Here is a 25,906-nt window from a genome sequence, read left to right on the forward strand (position 1 = left end):
TTGTAGTGTAAAAGATTACAATTTGAAAATTGCCATAATAATTGTTATTGCCACAATATCCACTTGCTTTGACTACAGCATTATTACACTTTTTATGGCTATATTTAGGCACACGTGCTTTTTTTTGCCTAAATGTAACCACAGACAGGACATTGGATGTGAGCCTCAATCTCTGGTGTGGCAGTCATATGCTTCGTACAGCCGCAATCCACCCCCACCACCTCCTAGCAACTCTGCTGCTGTAAATAAATGTAGCGCTTCACTCATTCAGAAAAATATGTTGGCTCTGAACATGAGCCAGCCAGCAATTACATTTCCTAAAAACATATTAGCTGCTGCAGTTTAGTTTGTAGGAGGCAGGGTTGTATCAGGGGTTGGATGGAGTTGAATTTTATCTGTGTGTAAATAGACTGGTCCTGGGATGTATTAATGCTACACAGGGTTGGAGGTGGAGGGAGGTGGCTAGTTTATACTAAAAGAGTTGCACCTCCTAGTAACTGCATACAGGCAGGTGACACATTAAAGGAAAAACGTGAGAAATGAGTGGAGAATCAGGTTGGCAATACTCCCATCCATATGTCCAGTTGAACACCTATGGGAGATTTTGGGCCAATGTGTTAAACAGCACTCTCCACCACCACCACCATCAACACAGCAAATAAAGGAATATCTTTTGGAAGAATGGCGTTCCATCCCTCTGTTAGAGTTCAGAGACTCATAGAATCAAATCTAAGGCACACTGAAGCTGTTCCAGCAGTTTGTAGTGGCCCAACATCTTACTAAAACACTTAATGTTGTTTTTCCTTTAATTTTCACCCATCTATAGTTCCTAATGTGCTGTGGCTAGTTATCTGGATGACTAATCATTGATAAGCCTTCCAAGGCCTTTTTCACAGAGGACATTTTGACATGTCACAGTAGAAAAAGAAGGAAATTAATGATGGCTGCCTCATTTTCAGGGACCTGGTATTGTTTGTGTTGAACCACTGTCACGACTAACTTGAACACTTGGATACAGCACAGCCTTTGTTAATATTATCACCTGCGCTTTTGTTAATATGAAAGGTCAAAATGTCTGCTGTGAAAAAGATATATAATTAGTCAATGAGTTACAGTAATGTGATTATTTTTTTGTTTTTTTTAAGGAAGAAAGGTGAGTTGAAATTCAGTGATTTCATTACATTCATTAATCCAAGTAACGGTCTATTACTCAGTGGACAGTCTGGTTTGACTGAATTTTGCACAGGGACTGGAGGTGGACAAAGGTGGTCAGCCTTGAACTGTGCCTCCCAGCAACTCGATAGTTTATTTTACATATTGTGTTTTGTTACCTTCCTAGCTAACCACTTGTAAGCCCCCATTCAGGAAACTCCTGGGTTTAGTTGAGTGTTGGAGGGTGTGTGACGCTTGCAGCTTTAACATGAGGATGCTGTCTAGGGTTAAGCTGTTGATGGTCAGTACCGCTGTAAACTGTAGGCTGGCTGTTTATCAAACCATAATGTTTCATTTTCTAATTCTACGTGTTTAAATGCAGAATATGTGACATGTGAATGTTGAGACTTTGGAGGTAGTTGATGTATAATAGCAAAATAGCATACTCAGATATCTCTCGAATGTCGGCAGCAGAATCATACAAAAAAAAAAACGAAAAAAAAAAAACAGCAGTTGACAATGAAGCTACTGCATTAGCACTGGAGGGCAGCAGAGCCAAATACGACCAATCAACTCTGTTCATTGACCATACGGCTGTCTTTATCATTCTAGCTAGCTCAGCAGGGCTAACCACTAGCTGGGGCAGCAGGAGCAGCAGCAGCACTATCAGCAGCAGCCTGAGCCTCTGCCTCTCTTGTGGACTGTGGGCTCATACAAATCCGCTCTGACTTTGACATGTTATTAAATGTGAAGTAATCCATAACGCCCTCTACGCATATATGCTAGGACGATGTTTGGCTGTCCAAAATGTGGCTCCCAACCCCTGATAGCTGACTGCTGTGGAGCTGTTCCCCTGGCAGAGGGAGCAAAATTAAACTTATCTCAGCTAAACTCTCCCTGTTGTTCTTTCACCCTTCATTGATGTTAAAAAAGGTCACAGGGTTATAGAAGTAAAGTAGGATTTTAGCTACAGGGATGCAGAGAATATTGTGGATGCTTTGAACCTCCTTGTAGACAACTCTTATGACAGACATTGAAAGTGTAACAAATAGCCAAATTATCCTGAATTTGTTAATGAACTACATTTTAAATCTAATGAAATGGAATATGATTCTTTTCATTAAATAGTTAGATTATTTAATATATGATTTTGCATATATCTGCTAAATACTGACATATCAATATAGGAGAAATATTCTTACTGACGATGTGTCATTGATTTGAACCATCTTCTTTTTATTACTCACTGACATGCAGTAGATGGCTCAGTTATACTTTTTTTTTTACACATGATTTAATCATATGTTAACTGCAAACTGATCCTGTTATCATAACTCTCCACAGAAACTGAAAAAAGTACCACATGAAGCAGTTGCATTGATTATTAAATGTTGAATGTGGAGAATTACATCATGTTTATTCATTTTCCTCTACTGTCTACAGCCACGTGATGATGGGTAATCTCTTCGCACTGCAGCAATAAAGCAACACCATTACTTGTTTGATCCCCTGTGTAAGCCATATAAGAGAGAAGCTGGCTGTGGTTTCAAAGGGAGGAAAGGGTCAAAAGGAAGAACAAATTGTCAGAATCATTAATTTGGTTCTGTGTTATCCTGTGAAGCTGCTACTGGCTGCTTGGGCTTGGTTGATCTTAGAGTGGTGATGGCTGTGTGATTACAGCATACACTGCTGGGATGATAGGTGGGAGTAGTTGCACTGTAGTAGCACCTGATTTCACAGAAGGATATTTCAGTGTTACCAAAGCACAGTGTTATATTGTCAGTTCACCACCTGTATTAACAGGAAAAAATCAGCATTGGCTTCCAGAAAAGAGACTGCTCTACATCGCTGTGGCCAGCCTAGAAGAATCTAAGGCGGTTCCATAGATACAATTGTGTTGCTCATACTGCAGAAATATCAAGCAAATTGGGCTCAATGCTGCTGTAGAGCTAAATGTTACGTAGTGAGCATGATGACGAGTAATATTTTTCCCCAAAGTCACTATTTCACCATTTTAGTGGTAAAGCTTCAGAAAATTGCATATTAATATGGTAATCTATAATGAAAAGAGTAACCGTAAAGACTGCATCTTTGGCTCGTCAGTTCACATGAATTATTCAGAGGAAGCACGGAGGACAGCAGGTGGCCACTTTAACCTTTCATAGATAATCTAGATTTAAAGTGTTTCCATTTAAATCCATAGCAGGAGCTGGAGAAGGCACGACATCCTTGTGCAGCAGGCCTCTGCATGGTCTGAATTTCTCTCAGTTCCCAGTATTATGCACAGGGTTCATCAGAGAGAAAAGAAACCTTGCACATGCCTACCTATGCAAAAACAAATAAGGTATGACTCGTGTGACTTATTAGGTCAGCTGGCTCTAGCAAGGTTCTTTACATTTAATTCTCTCATTGAAAACTAGGTGGCTGACAAACACAATTAGTCAGGTGGGTAACTAACCCCAGAAACAGTATTTAAGGAGTGAAAAAACACAAATAGCAAGAACTGGCTTCATTTAGTTTTTGTTCATCTCAAGTGCGATTTTTCTTGCCTCACAACTAAGAACCATTATGTGAGTAGTTGTTTTGTTCTTAGAATAACTGGTTGTTGTGTTGTTGTTTTGTTTTGTTTTTCAGCACAGTATAAGTCGTGAATTCACTTTAATGTTCAGAATATAATGATTCGAAGCCTCAAGATAGAGATTTGCAGGAAAGTAGGGCAACCCATAACTTTATTATTTTCCCAAAAGAAAAAAATGACATTGCATGCCATTAAGCAACTCTGTGTCATATGAAATAGGCTGTAATGGAAGGGGTCATTAAGCCTGAGGTTGGCCAAGGGATGGAATGGTAATCAACTTCATATGAACTACACAAGTTATGCACATTCTGTATGGTAAAAGAGATGAGCTGGATGTTCCGTAATTCTTTTTCCCACTTTTGAGCAGAGGCTATGATATTCTCATCTATGAATTTTGCTCAAAAAGGCTAGTGTCTAACATTTAAAGCTGCATTAATCATTTTTTTTATAAAGACAGTGGACTGTGTATAATGAATGAGTCGCTTGCTGAATGAATTATCACCCAACACTGCAGGATTTCTTAGATATTTTTGCCTCTTTCAGCTCATTGTTTTGGTTTTACCGTCCACAGCTTTAATGATTTTTGGTTTGCTTTCACTGCTCTCATAAGCGTTGTTTCCAACCACAACATGCAGCTGTTTTCAGTGAAAAAGTGCTAATAAGTATCACTGTACACTACCTGCAAAATACTTAGCAACTGGCTGGAGAACATAGGTGAGCTATTAGCTGCTAAAGAGCCAGATATTTTGCTCAGTGGTTGGCAGAGACCAAAGCACAGCTAAATGTAGTGAGTGAATTTGTCAGGTGCCCAGAGATAAATTTCCATATGAATGCTAATAGTACTCTGTGTCTGCTGAATGTGTATATAGAAAACTGTTTGCTATGTTTGCTAACATGTTAGCCTTTTGTCTGAAGAATTAAGCAATACATTCTTTTGATGCAAGTTCCTCAGAACCGAAGGACTTATGTCTAGACTCACTATTGTTCATTAATGCTCAACCATCACATAGAGAGAAATGGTCGAGTGTAAGAGACAACAATTCTGACACCAGACCCAATAAACCCGAATGCAGCACAGCCACAGGGAGCACAGTGGGGTGAGGTGGATGATGTGCCAATTTTCTTCATTTTCGACAGAAAAGACATTGCTTTTTTGAAGTTTATATTGCTCTCAATACCTATGCATTAAACGTCTGTATGTTGCGAGACTGGCTGAGCTTACGGGGTTGTCAAAACTTATGCTGGAAAATGCAGAAAAAGAAGTCAAAATAGGGGCGGCAAGTTGAGGGAAAGTTGATATAACAAAAAGAATGTAATATGCCATATCTCATCACAAAAGAACTCCTACAATGTGTCATGGCAGCAGTGAACACCAGCATTACTTTTACACCATGTAGTGATTGGGTAATGCTGGAAATTTTACAGTCTGTTGCCCGAAAATACATAGTGATAAGTTCATTTGTGCATATTTTACCAAGTTAGCATGGCTGTAATTTGTAAACTTTATTAGATAATAACCCAAAATTTAGCTCTGATCAAACTCTAAATAATAATTTAGCCAATGGCCCTCCTGCCAATTACCAAAGCACTTTCCTGCCTCATACCTTTCCTTTACCTTCTGTCAGATTTTTTGTGTTTGTACCCACAACTGTGATTTATATTAATAATAAGTTAATATGGCACATTTTTGGGGATAGGTATAGCAAAGTTTGTGACTTGGTTGGTTGTTCTTTTGGTCCACCACTTTGGTCCAGATTGAAATTATTCAACAACTATTAGATGGACTGCCCTGAAATACAAAGCAGACTTTGATGATTACCAGAGGATATAACCTACCTACTCTGCATATGTCCTGCCACTATGTTCCTCTCCGGATGAACTGTAATAGATTTGGTGAACCTCTGATCTTGCATCTAGCAAAATGATCAGGTGACATACTATATGTTTGGCACTAATCGACAGATAGTATACTAGCATGCTAAACTATAATGATAATTGTAAACATTAACATGTTAGCAAAAAGATGTTAGCATTTAGCTCAATGCACCACCGTGCTTAAGTGGAGCCTCACAGATCTGTTAGCATGCCTGTAAAGTCCTGTCTTGTTGAGTCTTCACGTTACTGACCACAATGTTTCATGGTTACAATATGAGAGAGTTTGGAAGTTGACAAAAGCAGTCATGTTTTTGCCAGAGTTCTCCTCCATCCAAACTATCACACACATCTTTTTTGTGGATTATTAGAATTCACTAAGCTTGTCTTCAGTTGGCTCTCTTGTCATTGAAATGACATTTTAATTTTCCTTTTCACCGCACCCTGGACCTTTTACCTCACTGATTTACTTAGATGCTTTCAAAAAATTATGCTCAGTTCATGTCATCTCTGAAGTATCAGTATCCATGAAGCAGTGGCTGAGTGACATGAAGAACAACACTGTGAGTTCCTGTTTTCTAGCTCTTCAGTAGAGGCAGTTGCTTTGTCAGTGTAATCCACTCTGACAGCCTGATAGTTTTCTATTTCCTGCCACCTCACCTACTCTCACTTTGAGAATTAACTAAAACATTTTGTTCTTTGTTGACATAAATGGAGCAAACAATGATAATTTCTTTAGAAATGTAGTAATTACTTGTGAGGAGCTGAGAGGTGTCTACATGTGACATGTTGTGTGGTTCAGCAATTATGTAGAACTTGCGAAGGTAGGCAGTTTTTCTCTGCTGTTCACTCTTGACTATATTCCACCCAGAGGCTATTTTAATGCTCTGGTAATATGTTCAGCCATTTTGAACTCCTGGGAAGGCAAGAGAATATGGTTCTTTTAAGATGAACACATACCTACCAATCCTGTACTGTGTATAACGATACAGGGGCTCCACCAGATTGTTTGAAGGAGTTTTGGGATTTTGTGCTGACAGATAATCTGTAGCTGCAGGAATGATCCACTGTTTGATTTTGCTAAAGCTTCACTTATTTGATCCCTAAGCTTGTAACTCATTAGATAATGTGTAATGCATCTGTTCTTCATTAAGTGCGTTGTGATTTGCATTTAAATGTGGCGCTCTTCCAGCTATCAAAGCTTTTGTCAACATATTATGCTTCAGGACCTTTAGAATGAATGCTTTTTGATGCACTACCATCAGTCTCTAAAGGGGCTTCACTAAGCCTTTGAATTTTTGAACAATTTTGGAGGCATCTGAAACATGTCACAATCTGGTGTTTTGCACTGTGATGCCACAATTCTGACTTTGGTACCAATAGTTATAAAAACAGTTAATAAATGGCAATTGTTACAAATGTTAGTAATGATCCTCTTGATGAGTTTCAACCTTCAACAGTCAAAACAAAACTGCTGCCTTTCATGCTTGGGACCATGACACCCTCTAAGGACTTCTTGAGAACTCCATTGTTCTCAAGGGGCTGGCGCTTGTGTGGTTCCAGGCAAGTGTTATTCACACTAATTACTGTCAGGTCTCCCAGGTCTAAGATTAAACATGGCATTTCACAAGGATTGGTACTTGGACCTCTTTAGTTTTATCACAATCTGAAGATGCTTGGGGTGACCTGATGGCCAAATGGTTAGGGCGTGTAACAGATGGGCCTTAGTGCCCTGAGCAGCTGGTCCCTGGTTCCACACCTGATCCAGTTGAACCTTTGCTGCATGTCATTCCCCTGCTCTCCCAAACAAATCTGTTCTCTTGTAACAGCTGATGACCCCTCCCAGCTTGTAGAGCTAGAGATATGTAGCAACTTCTATGTAAATCCAGTCAAGACTGTAGTTCTTGATATCTCTTTTACTTCTGGGCCACTTATAAAGTATGTCACTAGTACTTCCTTCTGTCATTTACCCAATATAGCCAAGATAGGCCCCATTTTATCCAATTCATATGCCGAAATCCTTGTCCATACTTTTGTAACATCCAGAATCGACTTCTGCAATGAGCTTTTCTTTGGCCTACCTATTACAGTGACAGCTGTAGCTGTAGCTGCCAGAGTCTTAACAAGATCTGAGAGGTCTGATCATAAACTCCAACATCTGTCCTGAAGTTTACAAGGCTCTAAATGGTACAGTACATCTCCAGTCTTATTACTCCATGTACTCCATCATGTGATTTATGTTCTCTTTATTTAAATTTTCCAGATTTAACAAAAATCTTACAGGGTTAGAGCCATTGCTCATAGAGCTTCCCTTCTTTGGAATAAATTCTCTATGCAAATTTGAGAAGCACTTTGTGGAGATTTTCAAATGTAAGCTTAAAATCTAACCTTTCTCCCTATGCTGTGGTCTTTCCAATTTCAAGTTGTTTAACTGATTATACTTTTCTTTACGTCAATTCTTTTTTCTACCTCACCTGTAAGTTTGAAATTGTGTGTGTGTGTGTGCACATGCCAGGTCTCATAATATATGTTGTCGTATTTTAGCCTGTAAAGTGTGCAGACAGCAAGTTGGCTCTTCTCACTAGTTTAGTCTACAAATTCAAGCAACCAAAATCCAGATCAACACATTTTACACTTTTAACAGCTTATTAGATGCTGTGGTGCAGTTGTGTTTTCAGCTTTTTGCTGCAGTCCACTGTCTAGAACCAGACTGCAGCCTGCTCCAGCTTTTCTCTGAAACCCTCAAAGGAATAGCTGTAATAGAATTTCAGTTTGCAGAAAACATTTGGTGAAGGAATTAAACTTCCTTGAAAGAATTCAATTTTTACAACAATATTAAAGCACTATTGATATTTTAGTCATCATGACAACACATTACTCTTTCTAAAAGATGTCCTCGCCATTTTCCAGCAATCACCCATCATTTTATTCCAGTTATATAAAGCCTTCAGGCCATTGTCAAAAAGAAAACTTCAGCACACAGTTTGAATGTGAAAAAGTGTTTACAAGCATATAGAGACCTAGTTATTGTACACTTTTCCTACCTATTCCTGTTCTGAGCTAATATAGAGAAAGAAGCACTGACCATTATACTGGTGAATTGCTGTGAAGTGCATTCTAAAGTAATATGAAGTCTCACTTCCTGCCATGTGTATTATTATATAACCCAGTGTGCCACTTTAAAAAACAAAGCCCGTTTTCATGCCACATTAACACCTTTATGATTGCTATAACCCAGGAGTCTTTAAGCTGCAATTTTAGCTTTTCCTAATGCTCATTGGGAAAAGTCCAAATGCACCTGTGTATTTGCCTCAGTCAGAGGCTCATATGGCAGTTTCACTGTTTTCAAAAATCCATTAAAAAGAGCTCACAGAGACTCACCACTGCCAACATGGATGTAATCCATCAATTTAAACAGCAAGTGTGTTTTTCCCCAAATATGACTCAACAACACAACAGCTGAGATTGTATCAGAACCAGTTTCATTCTGTCATTAATGAATATTAAGAGGTGAGAGGCCTCTTTTCTCTTTTTATCCACTTTGGCTCCATTTTCTGTGGGCCCACTTGTGTGCTTGAAGTGAGTGAGATGTTATTTAGTTGTGGATATATCTGTACACACTGAAGATAAAAAAAAAAAAATCATGCCTATGAGCTCATATATATTGGTCTGCTTATTTGTATTCAATGAAATAGCTGTAGTTAGAGTAGCTGTTTTTCTGGTGACAAATAAATGAAGGGAAACTTTCCAGTTTTCTCTTTAAAACAACGAAAAGCTGTTGCCAAATTTGCCTCTGCTGTGTGGCTTGATTAGTGGATGTCCTGATAGCTGAGGGAATAAATGAATCAGGACTTTACTGAACATTTTTACTATCTGTTTATCTCTTTGTTTTTTTATGTAATTGCCTCCTCTATAAAATGTAAAGGAATAGTGAAAAATGACTGATGTCTTCAGATTTTCTTGTTTTTTCTGACCAACAGTTTACAAGCATCATTTACAATGGTATAAAACAGAGAAGCAGCAAATCCTCACATTTTAGAGTGTTTCAAGCCTTTTATCTGGGTTGAATGAGACTCTGGTTTGTTTTCCCCATTGGTACATTTGCCCAGATTTGAACTCCGCAACAAGCAATCAGTATGGACCAAAACAACTGCACAGAGATCCTTTAGATGAAGTGGTTTCAGTCCAGTCACAAACTAATTCTGGAGCCATTTGATTGACCTCGAAGTGACCCAACTACAAGGTGTAATGTGCAAGTTTGAGCTGAACATTTCCCGCAACCAGTTGTGCTTTGTATACTGCAATACAGATGAGCGAAATCAATAGCTGCTAGCAGCTACCTGGAGAGTGAACCAAGGTCTGACCTGGACTAGCTATTGAGTATGTTTCCACCATGATGCTCTGAGCAGATAAGACCTTCCTCAGGATCTTCTTCCTGTGTTTACTTTCTCAGCCCTGGCCCAGACACATCTCACCAGTGAGAGGAGAGAATAATTTGTTTGTACACAGCAAAAACAAAGTATCATAGCAGCAGATGTTCAAGAACAGATAACATCTCTATACAGCACATACAGTACAAATAAAGAAAAAAGAAAGGTACTACATACCATATATACCTCTATAAAATGTAAATATGAAGTGTTTTAAGATAATACACAAAACAGGTAAACTGGAATAATTTAATGGCATGAATGTTGGCAGCTAAAATACAGTTATTGCACTTTCAGCAGCAAATGTGTGTTTTACAATGTAAAAATGTTAAGTATTCTTGCTTAATGAATGACGTAAATCCTAATCTATTTTAATTTAATTCAGAGTTAACTCATATATGAGTTGAGCTGCTGAGATCATGGAAGTTAACTAAGATTTTAAAATACTTGATTACTTACAGTGAGTGTATACAGTAGAAGGCCAGGAATTGAATTAGGCAGTAATGATTAAAGGTGCAGGTTTTTTCCTTAAAGGAATTCTCTGTGTCGAAGGACATTATTTTGATGTTTACCCACTGTACAGCCGATTAACCCAGGGTCAAGAAAGGAATTCTTTGTGCATGTAAATGATGCCACTGTTGCATCTAGGCCACATCCTCAATGATCAAAGGAAGTTGGCGAGAGAAGCAGGAAGCTCATCGAATTGTTCATGTATTCCACGCAGGCTCCATCACCCCCTTCGCCCTCAGCTAATGAACCAAAGTATGAGAAGCGCTGGCTGGATGCTGTCTCCCTGCCCTTGTTGATGGCCAGAGTCTCCAGATACAAAGCTGGCACAGATAAATTAAGGTAAGGGTAATCCAGCATGATATAATTCACCTCTAAGGTGCACAGTTCACTGAGCACAGTTGTTGGCTTAGCAGGCACTTTTCATTTAGGCGAGAGGATGTTAATGCCAATATCTATGCACAGGCATAAACGGCTTAAAAGGTCACTGCAGCTGTGAGGCTCTGGCTCAGGAGGTGTGACTGTGAGAACACTGGTCGAAGTTTAAATGCATTTGATTATTATGCCTGTCCTTTTTGTATTGATTTTCATGTGTACAGTGGTTTCACAGTTATGTTGCTTTTTCAATCAGCATTTTCTATTTCCAAACTGTGGGGCAGAACAAACTGAACAGGTGTATAGTTTAACATTGTCTAACATTTGGCAGTCATAACTGCATGTTCATTCACAAGGCTTAATCACATTCAGTTAATCCTTCACACTATTTATTTTTCTCAGACTATATCAACCATTTAGTCAGGTTATGAATGTTTCTGTGTTTTTGTTTGTTTCTTGTCATTTTGTGGCTGATAACAGCTTAGTTTTATTTTTGTGTAGGACACTAATGACAGAGGATTATCTGACAAGAAGAAATTCTTAACTTCTTCACAAAATTAGCCAGTTTTATCATCCTGTATAATCTGTTCTTAATTCTGACTTTGTCATGATAGTTTGGATTTGAAATGTACCAGTGCTAGTTAAAGTTAAAGTTTAGTATGATGTGTTTAAGTGCTTGTGCCTATGCTCTAAATGCGTTTTATTTACTGTTGTTGCAAACGGGGAGCTTAATGAAATGTCTAATTTTGTGTTTTTCTAATTGCTTTTCATTCATACTGGAAATTATTCACCTTAAGTCTGCTCTCCTTATCATTTCCTGCACTGGTGCTGTAGTTGAAGCAGAAGTTTCTTCCTCTTTGGGGTGTGTCTGGTTACATAATTCAGAAATTGCAGGTACACAATGATAAATAAATAATGTAGTTCCGCTCTGCACAGTTAATTAAAAACGTTTATTAAACTTGTTTATTGGACAACTCATTGGGTATTATCCAATTCCAAGCCATGGGCAGCTGCCATAGATAAGAAAATAGTTTAAAAATGCTCTGCTCTTTTGGAGAATCAGTCCATTGAGGTTAAAGGTAGTGGTGAGTTACAGCGCAGCAGCTCTAGTTCAGAAACACTTAAGTTGGGCTGAGTCTCGAGTACAAATCCCAACCCCCCTGCTGTAGTTACACTTAAACATCAATCACCAGGGCCCGGTTTTTCAAAAGGTTTAATCTGGATAAAATTGATCTGGATTTGGTAATCCTTTTTTTTTTTTTTTTGCTATCCATGATCACATAATCCATTTTACTTTTGAGCCGGTTTTTCAAAGCAACATCGGATTGGATCAATCTGATCCAGATAGAAACTTTTCAAGATCGCCAAATCTGGATAACCAGCGCTCAAACAGGATAGGAAATCACAATGTAGAACTATAGATATGTAAAGAGCAACAAGCAGAATAGCCAGTGTGGGGTCAGTACAAGTTTATTTTTATTTGAAACAAAAACACACACACACAAAAAAAACACTCTCTTCCAGCAGTCCGCTCATCCGAAACCTACAACAAATAAATAAAACATTACTCACAAACACTATACATTGAGGATATTTAGAACAAGTTTCAAATATAGATGTATTGAATTCAATAAAAAGGCTTAATGTCAAATACTCAACAATAATTTCAGAGTTCTTCATCTGATGTGGAGAGACCAGCTTATCTGAGCTTGGCCTTTAGGAGGCGGATCTTAAGTCCGGCCTTGGTTTGCTGTAGTTTGGTGAGAGTCAGTTGTTCCACTGCCAGACAAATTTGTACTTCTGCCCTTTCAGTCTCTTTTTGCAGAAGTGCCTTGTAATCATCATCTTTGTTTGATGAAGCAAACAGGATGTGCAACAAGGGACACAATAGTTAGACACTATTTCTGATTTGGATTTGTTTGCCACCAGTGATGCCATTGCCATTGCTTTGTTATTCTGTTTTATCATTGCATGCATTGGTAAAAAAAATAATCTAAAAACAAAACAAAAATATCTTTGATTGTGATGAATACATATTAATTAATGACAGAATTAAATATATTATTTGTGGTCAATATTGACAGCTGTTTGAGGGATTATTTTATGAGGCCAAACTCTTTCTACTTTGCTGTAGGCCTATATTGAAAGGCTGAACTAGCCTACATAATCACTGTAGCCTGATGGATGAACAAATCAAATTAAATGTGATCTAATCCGATTACGTAATCCGTTTTTTCTTTTGAAAAACCCATTTTCAAGATTTGATCCAATCTGTTATCCAAAATCTGAGCGGATTACTTTTGAAAAACTGGGCCCAGGTTAGCAAGGAGAATGCAAGAAAGAACTCCAAGCTAATGCTGGATCTTTGATAATAGTAGTAATTATGATAATCATAATTATAATAACATTTATTGTAATCATTTTGCGTAGTACTTAAAGCTGCAAATATTTTTGCTCCAAAGAAGACAAAGCAGTTAATTATAATCATGACTTTAAATCCGCTTTACTGCTTTTGTGCTGTGAGTATGTGCTTTTACCTGTTTAAACAGCAGTGTATGCTCTATATTTTATAATTAGTATTTAATTAGTATTAGTATTTTAGTATTTATAATTAAGTATTATTTTGAGGAACGTGTACTTTACTAGACTAAGATTTTCTATCCAATGAAATGTGAACAGTTTAAGAACTGCTTTATACATAAATAACGATCCATTAATATGATAATATAACACTGACAGGGGTCATTCTGCATAACAGTACTTTTACTTTCACCACCTTTTGCTGCTAATAATTAGTACTACTTCGTAATCCTCTCATTTTGGACTGAGGGCTACAGAGAGTGACTGTTGCCTCTTGAGGTACAAAGTGGTATTACAAGACAGAACAGACCAGGGCTAGCTGGTTAGCATGCTAACTTCAGTAGATATCTGCAACATAGACCTTTGTGATGTAACATTAAAACTGATATTTCTTCACATTCTGATAATTTTAGTTAATAATTATTAGTAATTCTAGTTCATTTGATTATGAACTAGAATTACTAATAATGTTTTAAACTAAAATACATACATATAGCACATCTAAGTAAATTTAGCTGGTAATGGAGTAGTTGTATTGAATGAATCACTACTTTTACTTATGTAAAAGATTTGAGTACTTTTTCCACTGGTGAATACAATACTGTGGGTTGTTAAGGTCAAAGAATTTCCACTGTATGCAATATATAACAAGATTAACAAAATTAATGTAAATAATTAACTAACTAAATAAGTTGAAAAAAATACATTGGATTAACAAGCCACCGTGGTTATTGCATACCTTTCAAAACATCCATTTCAAACATCCACTGGAGTCATATAGATATATTTTTAAAAAATAGTTTTAATATTAATATATAATAGTTTGATACATTGTTGAGTCAGAGCAGTGCATTATGTAATTTTCAAAAACGTATATGTGTCTTCTCTTTAGCTCTACATAAAATGACTGCTTCATTCCTTTGTGTCATTCCATCATCATTAACATATGAAAGATAAATGTAAAAGTTAGAATTACAAAACAGGATCTCAAACTGTAATACTATTGCAAATAGATTTCGAACAATCTTACAGATGGTAGAATAATCATATAATGAGTCAATATGAAGAGTATGTAAGTAAGTATGGATATCTTTGTCTACTAACATATCACTAGATCAGTCCACAGTAAATCAGCTGCTCCACATCTGTAGCACAGTCCATAGTCTGACGAGAGTTCACGTACCTCTTTAAGGAATTGCTCTTCAAGGCTTGATTTGGATGAAGCAACAGTCCTGCAACACAAATTCTGTCAGATGTTACATCCAATCAACAATTTAATGACAGCTAAGTGTTGAGTGAAATACTGAAGAAATGTATGGAGGAGATTTGGATCTTAGACACACTCAACCTAATAACCCAGTGCTGAATCAAGAATAGCAGGATTCAGTCAATAAGGAGTCCTGCAGGCAGAGAGCACGTCAATATAAAGAGTTTACTTTATAAAACATGGCTGACATGGGTATAACAGAATGCACAAATACAGAGAAGATCAATGTAGATGGTAACAGGGGTAAATAGCTGAGGATCTTTGACTTGCCGATCTCAAAGGAACATGGTCAGACTTATGTTTGTTATGTTAAATAATTTATGATAATCCTTTCCTGTTTTTGATCTGCTCCTGTTATGATCTGTGTCATCTGTATTTGAAAATGCATCAATCAGAAGAGTGTAACTCAGGGTTAATGTTGCTTTATACTTCATACTTGTATACTGAAAATTCCAGTTCTTCTATTGTAATTGTGTTTTCTGTGAATCATAAAATATGCATTATGTTTTCAAACTTCTAAAATTATTACAATAACCATAGCATTTTTCTCAATAAGCTCAAAAATGGCCAAATGCTTGTTCAAACCTCTTAATCACAAGTTTGATGTGAAGTTAAAAAGTTTTTGTTGTTTGGATTAAGACTTAGTTAGTAGAAAAACTGAGTCAGACACCTGCAGCTATAAACCGTAATAAATCATTGCTGCTACAGTACTATCTCAGTCTATCAGTCTATAAATGGATTTTGGTCCAGATGTTCTGCAGCCCTTCTCCAAAGGATGAATGGTAAAACAGTCCATCAGAGAGGTCTCACCAATGAATGAAGCTAAAATGACAAGATGCTTATTAAATAATGATTAATTAACCATTAATTAAATTAATTAAAGCTCATAAAGCAGAACAGTTTACCAAATTAAATGTGCTAATATTATCAAAATTCCTCTAAAACTAGTTCATAAGAAACCTTGAGGAGATGTCTAAGAAGATTCACAAACATTTTGTGCTTCTGCTTGAATCTAGTACATGGACCTCAACTTAAAGTTCTCTTCAAAAAAAAAAAAAAAAAAACACCACCAAATGTGTAATGCCTTATTGTTTCTTGACTGTGATGTTTGAGCTTGACTGTGCAGAACATGTGCACAGTTTGACTACAGAAGGCTGTTGTCACAGTCATCTACTGAAAGGAGAAAGTTTCTCTGTGCTCTCATTAAAGTTATGTGCTTACAAGCAAGATTTTGTGACATCACATCTAGTTTGGAGCCAATCATTATCCAGTATGCAGCAACCACAAGTGTGATGTGAAAACCTAAAACCTCCACTGTCCAAAAATAAAAATAAAAATAAAACGAGGAAGGAGTAGTAATATGGCATTTTATTGAGATAATTTAACTTTTTGCTTAAAAAAAGCCACACCAGACACAAATAAATATTCTATCTTTCTGTCTTCTTCATGGAATGCTGAAAAGTCAAAAGGTTAAACCAAAAAACCTTCCGAACATATTAGTCACCAGGGTATTGACATAATGCATACAGGAAACACACCAAGAAATTCACAAATGATTCCTTGTTGAAGGGTGCTGAGGTTGGCCAGTGTTTCCACTCCTCATTCCAGCATGAGGAGCTGCTGTTAGTGCTGATGGGAAGGTGTTGTTGACTCTCATGTGCTCATGTAATGTTGATGTGGACTCATGTTGTTATTGTCTCTGGTTATACAATGTTCTAGTGATCCTTGCTAGAACATATACTCCCAGCTGGGATGACAGAAATATTTTCTCAAAGTTTTTTCTCTCGATTACCCAATTTAACTTTCCACTCCATGAGGGGAATTGGGGAATTGTTCTTGTGTTTTCATGTTTAAAAAAAAAAAAAAAAGGAGTCTGAAAACAAGGCCACATGGATGGCTGACAGTGAAGAAGCAGAGAGCAAGCCTTGTTTCCTTCTTTTGCACACATTTTACCAGCTAGACTAAGGTGTCAGTGCAGCTACTCAGTCTGACAGTGAGGTATTCTCAGCCTTTTGTTTAAGCTGTCAAAAAGGATATATGAAAGGGAGGGAACCTCGCAAATTAATAGGGCTTTGCCTGCCACACTCTGTGTTACCAGATGGTTTCTTACCTGAAAGCAAGCAGTCATTTGCATACAGTATTAGCCATGAGTTGTATATAAATTGCTTAAAGTTGTAATCCTTAACATTTCAGTCTTGGACAAGAGACGCTGCTTGAGCAGCTACTTACAGAAATACGACAGAAGAGCAAGTGTTATATCCATTTACAGTGCAACTAAACGAATAACTCATCCACTACAGGCAGCACAAGCCACTGTGATAAACACAGTGCTTTTCCTATAGTTGCTTCACAATAAAAGCCACCGCAAAAGGTGAAGCAGCAGCAAGATGTCCTGTTTTGATCAGTTAAATTTGCACTGAATTATGTGTCTTCATTGTTTTCCTGTAAATTTCTTGTTTTTAGCTAGGGAGTCTGAATCCAAAGAAAGAATGGTGGACTCTGCCACTACCAATAAAAACCACTATGTAGAGGAATAATTATTGAATGTAAATATATTTAATGGCCACACAGAAATAGTATCTGGAATGGGCTTTGATTTCATGAAAAATCTTAAGGATTATTATTTTTATTAAAGGGATTTTATTATACTTTGATGATCTAATCCTGTGTAATTATTTCAGATGTGTTTTATTGATTTGATCAGTCTTATGGATTCAGAGTTGAACTAACCTCTGTGCATTTCTCTGTAAGAAATCAAAAGCAAACAAGTTTCTCTAATTAATGATGCTGAAAATGAAATGCCTCAAAGCCCGCCTATTTCACTCACTAATTGGTGGACGTGGCACATGGCCCTCTCATTGTCATTCCCGCCATACCTAGCAGCTGGAGATCTCTCAAAAAATGCCAACCCTCCACCCCACCCCCACCCCCTACCCCATATATTGCCCATATGTATGATCCCGCATGTTGACTGGGTGATATGTCTCTGCTTTGTCTCAATGGATTTATTACTGCCTAGTCAGCAGGCAAGACACAATAATTTGTGCCATTGGGAACGGCGCAGATGCATGAGAGAATCCAACTCCCTAGATCCTATCTCTCTGTGTGGATTTCTGTCCTGCTCAGTGGAGGTGGAAAGGCTTTAGCTGCTCCTCCTGACAGGGTTGTGTTCTCCTGACATTGATCCGCCAGCTGTCCGTTCCTTTGATTAATCCCTTGGTTTGGAGCTCTTCATTCATTGCACTTTCATCCCTTCTTGCATTTCCCCCCATTACTGCACAGTCTCACAGGTTCTGCATTAATTGAAAGGGCTCTAACTGATATATACTGTAGATTCTGTGTAATCAGTTGCTCACTTTTTCTCTGCAGTGGTAGAGAGACTTTGGCATTGCTGGTTTGAAAGACAAAGCATTTAAAAAAGAATTCAGAACATCCATTAGTGATGCTTTATAGTTGTACAAATCATAGGATAAAACTAATTTGAGTCAGGCACACTGACACAGAAAGAATTTGTACCCTTGTTAAATCAAAAAACAGCATTTAAATCCAGTGAAAATCACCCCTAGAGAACCACTGGGTCAGTACACAGGCAGCGGAACATAAGATTTTAACAAGCTTATTGCAGATACAGTATGAAAGTCATGCTCACCAGAGGATTTGTTAGGAATGCTGACTTTGTAACACCTAACCTCGAGGAACTACTGTCTGTGTGTGTGTGTGTGTGTGTGTGTGTGTGTGTGTGTGTGAGTTGGGGAGAACTGTTTGGTTTAGGAACTGTCTAAGAAGATTTCCTTTTTCCTACCATGCATTCAAAGCCTTTCTATTGTCTCTCTGTGTTTATCAGGCTTCGCCTCACGTACCTCCACAACATCTCCTGCTTCTCATGCTACATTTCTCCCAGCCTTTAGACCCCCCACCCCACCCCACCCCAATCACACACAAAACCACCTCCATGTTTAGTTACAACCATCTCTGAGGATAAAAGTGTCAGTGCCGTGCAAATGCAGTGAAATTAAATGTCAGAAAGTATCAGATTTCGCTGATGAGTGTGATCTCTCTTAGATGACCTCATCAACACCCCAGCAACAGAGAAATTTTAATTGTGTTAGTAAAGCAATGTGCTTAACCTCAGGGCACTCCAAGAGGATGATGCATCCAAAAAATATCAAATACAAAATAACTTTGTGCTGTTTAAAAACTAAAATCCTCATTTCTTCTTGTAAATGCTTTGTGAAGGGTAAAATTCTAAATCTGAACTTTAGTATGTAATATTTTGACGTCATACAGAGGGCTTGTTTTAGTTCATTTTTTTTTTTTTTTTTTTTTTTTAGGATTAAATCAGTTTAAAGTGTATATATCTCATATATCTCAAAATATGTCGAGAGGATATTTCATCCCTGCTTTATTTTTTACACAGTGAAAATAATTCATGTGGTTCAACTTAAAAACTTTAAGTTTAATTGTTAATCGCTGCCTTGAAAATGTGAGAAACTCAACTTGACGATGAGCTTCTTTTTTTTTTTAAGTTATCCGTTCAAGCTTACAATTCGTAGAAAGGTACAATTCTGCACAATTTCAGTTTCAGATAGTGCCAACTACAGTGATACCAACTTTGAACTTAAGTTTCCCATTCAAGTGGAATAATATTTTTAATTATTATTCCTTATCTTGATTAATAATGGCAAGTTTGGCAAGTATTACAGACAGACTGGCTTTCCTCTTATATCTTCTTAGTACAGTCACTTCTTCACTTTGTACCTGAGTCGTAAAAGACAACAGGCAAGGCTGACTGTTCACAGAGACTTCAATGGACTGAATTCCATACTAACCTCCGTCATGGTTTTTCCATTATTATGAAAAGAAACAACAGTATATCTTTGTGTGCATTAAAGACATATCAAGTTTAGTTCATGTCTGTTTTCTTCAAACTACAAAAAAGCAGAGTCTCTGGAGAGTTTTATCTCTCAAGCAGTGCATGCTGCAGTCTTTTAATAGGCTAGTTTTGTTTCTTTCAGAACTTAATTTAATGAGTTGAGTGAACTATCAGCAGTTCATTCATTCAGCGAAAGACCCTAAATTATAACAACTTGTGTTTCTACATTATAAAGTGGTCTGAGAGTTAAAAATAAGACATTTTAAACTGAATTAACTTGAAATTAGCAAAATTTACATTACATTTAGTTAATGAGAAAAGATAAGTTGATTCCACTAAATACCTGCATGATCTTTAGGGGCACTTCCTGAAATGCAGCTTAATGAGGTTTGCTGTTAAAGGAGTAGTACGACATTTTGCAAAATGCTCTTGTTTGCTTCCTTAAGGAGAGTTAGATGAGAATATCAATACTGTATGTATACAGGTACAGCTAGCAGCCTGTTAGCTTAGCTTAGCTTTCTGTAAGGATTTGAAACAAGGGGAGGCAGCTAGCCTGGCTCACTCCAAAGAAAGTTACAATTCCCAGCCAAGTGATAATTCCATGTATAACTCCCTGTAAAAGGTTGATTTGTTGTTTTTATACTTTGACTCTTGTATAAATTATACAACATGTTAATATAACATGCTAATTAGTGGGTTTCAGACATTTTCTGTAGTTGTTTTCCTCTGTTTCAAATCTTTATGTTTAGGTAAGCTAACCTGCTGCTGCTGCTGTGGATGGCCGTGATCTGCTCAGCTAACTCTCTCTCAGAATGCATATATAAGCCTATTTCCCAAAAATATCAAAACTATTCCTTGAAGCATTTGACTCTAAGCACAACTTATATTCATGTACACACCCACACAGTGAAACACACAGAACCTCAGTTCATGTCTAATCAGAGTTATTAACTGAGCTCTTTAATTCTCAAAACTGTTGTAACCTTTCCAGAAAAAAAGATGCGATTAGAGAAATATAGTCACAAATATGACCAGTGTAGTGTAGTCATGAAGTGCCTCTCCAGAGCATCCGCTGTGCAGATCTTTTTATAATTAGCTGTCACTAGCTCTGCTGTATGTAATGCAGTAATACAAGTCTTACAGCTTAAATACAGCAGAAGTAACACACTGCTCTGGTTTCACTTGGCTTCAATCTTGCAGTGCAGCACTTCTAATTTTGACCTCTACATTCCTCCAGGTCCAACTGTTTTGAAGTCTTCGCCTTGGATGGAGCCAGCACCAATATTCTTCAATTTTGCACTGCAGCAGAAAGCACAGACTGGCTCCAAGCAATATCAACAAATATCAGTGACTTGATGCAGGAAAACGTAAGTCCATCGCTAAACGTTAAAGGCGGTGGTTGGATCTTCCCCTGAATCTTTGAAGGTGAAAATGAAGGTGAAAAGAGGAACCAGTGATTGTTGGCTATTTGTGATCATTGTGATTATTTTATGATATAAGTAAATCACATAAATGGGCAGATCATCAGTTTATGTAATCAAAAAATTTCATCTAGTGATGTTTTTATTCAGTTGGTAGATAACACCATCTTTGTAAAGAAAACATGTAATAAATATGTTTTGACTACATTCGTTACATGTTTTTCCCCTCACACACAGACTACAGTGTAGCATGTTTTTAATAGACCCTTCCTGACAAACACTCATTGAGTCACAGTGACACCTCTCTCCTTCTGCTGACAAAAAAGAGGCTCTCTCATACCTAATTAATGACTGCTAAGTAGTCGTTCGGCATGTGCTACTTCTCTCTATCATTTCCTCCTATTTCACTTTGATTATCACACTGATGATGCCATGCATTTTTGGTAAGGGTGCAGACGTACTGTATGCCTGCCTTGCACAGCTGCCTTTTTTAAAAAGTGTGATTAATTCGTGCCTGCATCACCTAATTACAGACGTGGAGTGTGATTGCTAAATGGCCAATCAGGATGTAATTGTGTGCCCGCTTTGGGAGAGAGCGGAACTTTTGTTTTAATGACCTACAACCTTTAAATAGACTCTGACACCCTTCAGGTCCCTCATGTGTTTTTCATGTGGATGATTGTCATTTGGCTTGGTGCAGGAAAACAGAAAGAATTGGGCAGCTTGTTCGTGCCTAATAATTCTAATAGTATAAGGATTTCAGGTGACAGTGTACCTCCTGTTTGTAACTGAGGTGAGACAAACAAAAGCAACCACCATGCAGAGTGTGATATGCTCACACACCAGGGGTACATTCAAATTGAAAATGTTTTGCACTGGTTTACAACATTTTCCTGGCTGAGTGAAATGATAATGTTTCCCTCCAAAAGGAATTTCATGTTCTGTAGTGGGTGTGTCAAACTGTGTGTGTGTGTGTATATATATATATATATATATATATATATATATATATATATAAAGCACATAATACATAATACATTTTATGTCTGACATCCTGGTGTGAATCAGACAGAACATTGCATAACATCTCAGCTGTCTTCAAAGCTATATTATCTTATATATTTAGTTATTATGTATGCATGTTCATTGTTGAGTTATAGATCGTGAGGAAACTCAACAGCAAATACTCTTCTCTTAAAGGAGCTATTTGTAAATTTTGCTATAGCTACATAGCCAATGTTAGCATTAACAGCTGTCTCCAGCGGTAGAAAGCAACACCAGTGTTTTGCTTGTATCACTTCTTTTCTTCTCCTGAAGTTAGCATGCTAACCAGCTAGCCCCAGCCCATCTTGTCACTTTTCGATGGCGACTCGTAGCGTCCACACTGTCCTGAAGAAGAAGCATTGCTCAGAGGGCATGTTATAACCTCTTGTGTAATGGTGGCTGAAGCTCTTGGCCCGTGACCATCACCGCCACTCACTCCTTGCAAGAAACTACATTTGGTGACAGATGATGGATAGATGTTTGGCAGAGAAAACTTACAAATAGCACCTCAAGATGCTGAAAATAAAAAATGAAAATGTGAAACATGCTCTCTGTGTTGCCAGTTGCCACACTGTTTGTCATTAATATTTTCTCTCAGTTTTAGAATAATCAAATACATCAGCTGTTAATATATTTTATGAGAAAACATCCATCATACCGTTGTTGTTTCAGTTGTTGGTAACTTAAACAAGTTGCCTAAAACTCGAGTGGTGAGCCGAGATAAATTAACCAGATACACAAAAGATAAACTTTTTTCTAGTGATCAGGATACCATTATGTTATAATATGTTTCATAGCTCTTTGTAGCTGTACATGTCACTGATTATTGTTTCATTTTCATTTCTCCCTTAGATAAAGATTATCAACAAATACTGTGCGTCAGATGATCAGGTATGTTGACACAGGCCTAACTTGACATACCAGTCCATCATATCTTTTTGAAACCAGATACATAGCTACAAACAGTCACATTAGGTCACTGCTGACAGTTACAAGTACACTTTTACCTGATAGTGATAGTAGAAGTACAAACATGGAAGAGTGGCTCAGAATACGCTGCAGTTTTGTGGTATGCTGCTGCTGGTGGTGGTGCTATGGGTGGAGCACTCATTTAGTTCAGTATAACACTGTGTAGACCTAACATTTATAGAATGTGATGTGATGTCTCTTGATGACCTGTCCTCATGGAGATGTTGGATAGATGTTTGGGACCGTGACAGTTTTGAAAGTTTTATTAATTAAATTATGTTCAGATCCTTAAGAATGTCATGGTCTTGCACATTGAGGGTTTGCAGTTCTCTCGTCAGTTGTCTCTAGTTGGTGTATATCCTTGTACAGCCACACTTCCTCTGCAGGAAAATGTTTGTCCTCTGTTTACAATTGCAGCTCTTGTAGCAGCAGTATGCCAGTATGCCAAATAAATAAAATTATTCAAGCCAGTAAACCATTTTGAAAACATTTTGGAACACATCTTCATCAGTGAAGCATCCATGGGCTTAATTGTGTCATACATGTTTATCACTTTAAGAATAACAGCAGAATCATAAGTACAGTTTTCAGGAGGGAGTCAAGAGCAGAAGCTTTAGAGGAGAGAGTAGCAGCTGAAGCACTACAGCACATTACAGCAACAGCACAGATATGCTGCTTGAAGGAGAGCAGAGAAACATCCCAAGTCAATCTGGTGTAGAGCAAAGGTAAATTGTTGCAGTGCAGCTGAGACTGCAGTACCACTGTACAGGGGAGAATATGTTTAAATGTATTATTTCAAAGCTGCATCACTGTAGTTCTTGTTTAATTCATTTGCTTTGACAGAGCACATTTCAGTGTTCAGGTCTATGTCCTGTTGAGCAAGAAGAGCAAGATTTTTTTATTGTGTGTGTGTTTTCCCCCTTTTTAATCAAAGTGTATACATTTCATCCTCTACATCTTGCAGATTGTTCACATGGGCTGGGCGTGTGAAAGCCCCGAGGGCAGCACTGCTGATCGAAGTGCAGTATTCAAGTTCCTGGCACTGAGAGGACCATATTTTTATATCTTCAGAAGTCCCCCCGGTAATTAGTCTGTCATCATTTTCCTATTTTGTATACTTTAAACTGATTACTTTAAACATTTAAAAGAAACAGCATGGTTTAATTTTAAGCTCATTTGAAATGGTTTTGTACAATATATATATATATCGCACTGGCCCACATAACATACACTCAAAACAGGTACAAATGATTAATCAGTCTCCAGGATTCAGCTCAGGACAGGAATTTGTTCAGGGTTTCAGATTTTTTGAATTTTCTTTGAACTTGAGAAATATGATGAATTTCTGCTGCTGCTCACTGATCTTTCATTGCCCCTCACTGTGCTGCATGTTTTCTTTTGTTGCAGCATCTGTAAAATACTGTATGATTCAGTTATAATTGAATAAGAGAAGATAGGCATGCAGTAACTGCTGATGAATTTATATTTGTTGTGGTCATGGCTGGCTGTTAGGCAGCAGTGAAACAATAGATGTGCTACTTACTAGAAAATGATTATTTTACCATTGATTGGCACAATTGGTCTGTTGGCATATATGGCCCTTAGTGCATTTGAGTGCAATTTGAGTGCCACTTATGACTTCAGGACTCTAATGTGGTCAAAGTGGAGTCATTAATTAATCCATGAAATTAACTGATCCTGTTGCGTGGTTAAACTAGCTATCTAACTGCTAATTCTTATCATTGGTCAGGCCAGCACACTGGTAGCTCACTGTCATTGTTGTGTGAGTGTCTGTATGTGTGTGTGTGAATGTAAATGTGAGGTAAAGTGTAAAACACTGGATAAAAATGCAGCCATTTATCATTTTTATGCATCCTACCTTATGCAGGCATTGTGACTGAAAACAGCCCCTATGATAAAACAATGCAAAGTACTTTGTTGGTTAGGGTGTGTTATTTAAGGTACCGGTGAGGCAATGAAATACAATCCAGTGACAGACAAGAATGTAGAAGTTATCACAGCAGTAACTAAATGTAGATCATCAGCACTATTAAAGCAGCCATAGTCACAGTAATTAATGCCCTCAAAGATGTTCTAGTCTTCATAAAATAGTTTCAACACATATGTAAAAACATTTAAGTTTTCTTCTAATATAATTTTATCTTTTGGAGCACTATGGAGACATTAATGGAATCCAGCTGGCTCAACTTCCAAAGCAGTTCTCATAGCAACCAAGGTCATAGCACAGACCCCCAAAGATATCATAGACCTGGTCTAGTCAAGACACAGGAGCCCTTCAGCTCAGGGACAACAATCTTCCCTTGAGATTTGTTATACAACATGACTTAGGTGAACATAATGTATTGTTTAGGATTTAGCACCGAATAGAATCTTCACACATGTATGGATAGCTGTTTAAATATGTCCCGAAAGGAGGGCAAACTTCAGATTTGGTTGTATTACACAGCATTAACTTTCTCCTTTCCAGATGCATCAAGCATCAATAAAAAGAGTCTCATGACACTTTCTTCCAGCAGCCTAAACATGCAGGTTTTTACCTCAAGATACTTAAAATCTCTGTTTAAATCAACCTACAGTTGTGAAATTCTGATCTGTTCCTTTTGGTCTGAGAGGAATCAGGTCCAGTTTCTAATAGTAATATAAAATGTCCCTGTTCTGACTTCCAGGAGTAGTGAACAAAGGATTTATCTCTTTGTGCTCTGTTTATTTTCTATATGACATAAGCTCTGTTCTCCCATTAGTACAAAAACCACTCTTGCCCAAAAAGTGCATCTCTCATCTTCTCACTTCATTTGGCAAGAGTTTCAGCAGGTTAAT

The 25,906-nt window shown here is 37.5% G+C and overlaps 1 protein-coding gene across 10 annotated transcripts in view; it reads left to right on the forward strand.

Annotated features, from left to right (window-relative positions):
* The window catches only part of sntg2 (syntrophin, gamma 2), a 112,752-nt gene that overhangs the window by 29,616 nt on the left and 57,230 nt on the right, over positions 1-25,906 (forward strand). For 3 of the 10 annotated variants that reach the window (XM_051078225.1, XM_051078227.1, XM_051078219.1), the window contains exons 9-10: positions 10,757-10,881; positions 20,872-21,001. The exons of 5 other annotated variants lie outside the window; for them this stretch is intronic. In XM_051078225.1, the coding sequence (XP_050934182.1) occupies positions 10,757-10,881; positions 20,872-21,001 (255 nt within the window). Of the gene's footprint in view, positions 1-10,756; positions 10,882-20,871; positions 21,002-22,951; positions 22,991-25,906 lie in introns of all 10 variants that reach the window. 2 more of the 10 variants (XM_051078220.1, XM_051078218.1) reach the window with 2 other exon arrangements.

This window comes from Lates calcarifer, linkage group LG19 (assembly GCF_001640805.2).
Source record: "Lates calcarifer isolate ASB-BC8 linkage group LG19, TLL_Latcal_v3, whole genome shotgun sequence".
In the NCBI taxonomy this organism is placed as follows: Eukaryota; Metazoa; Chordata; class Actinopteri; family Centropomidae; genus Lates; species Lates calcarifer.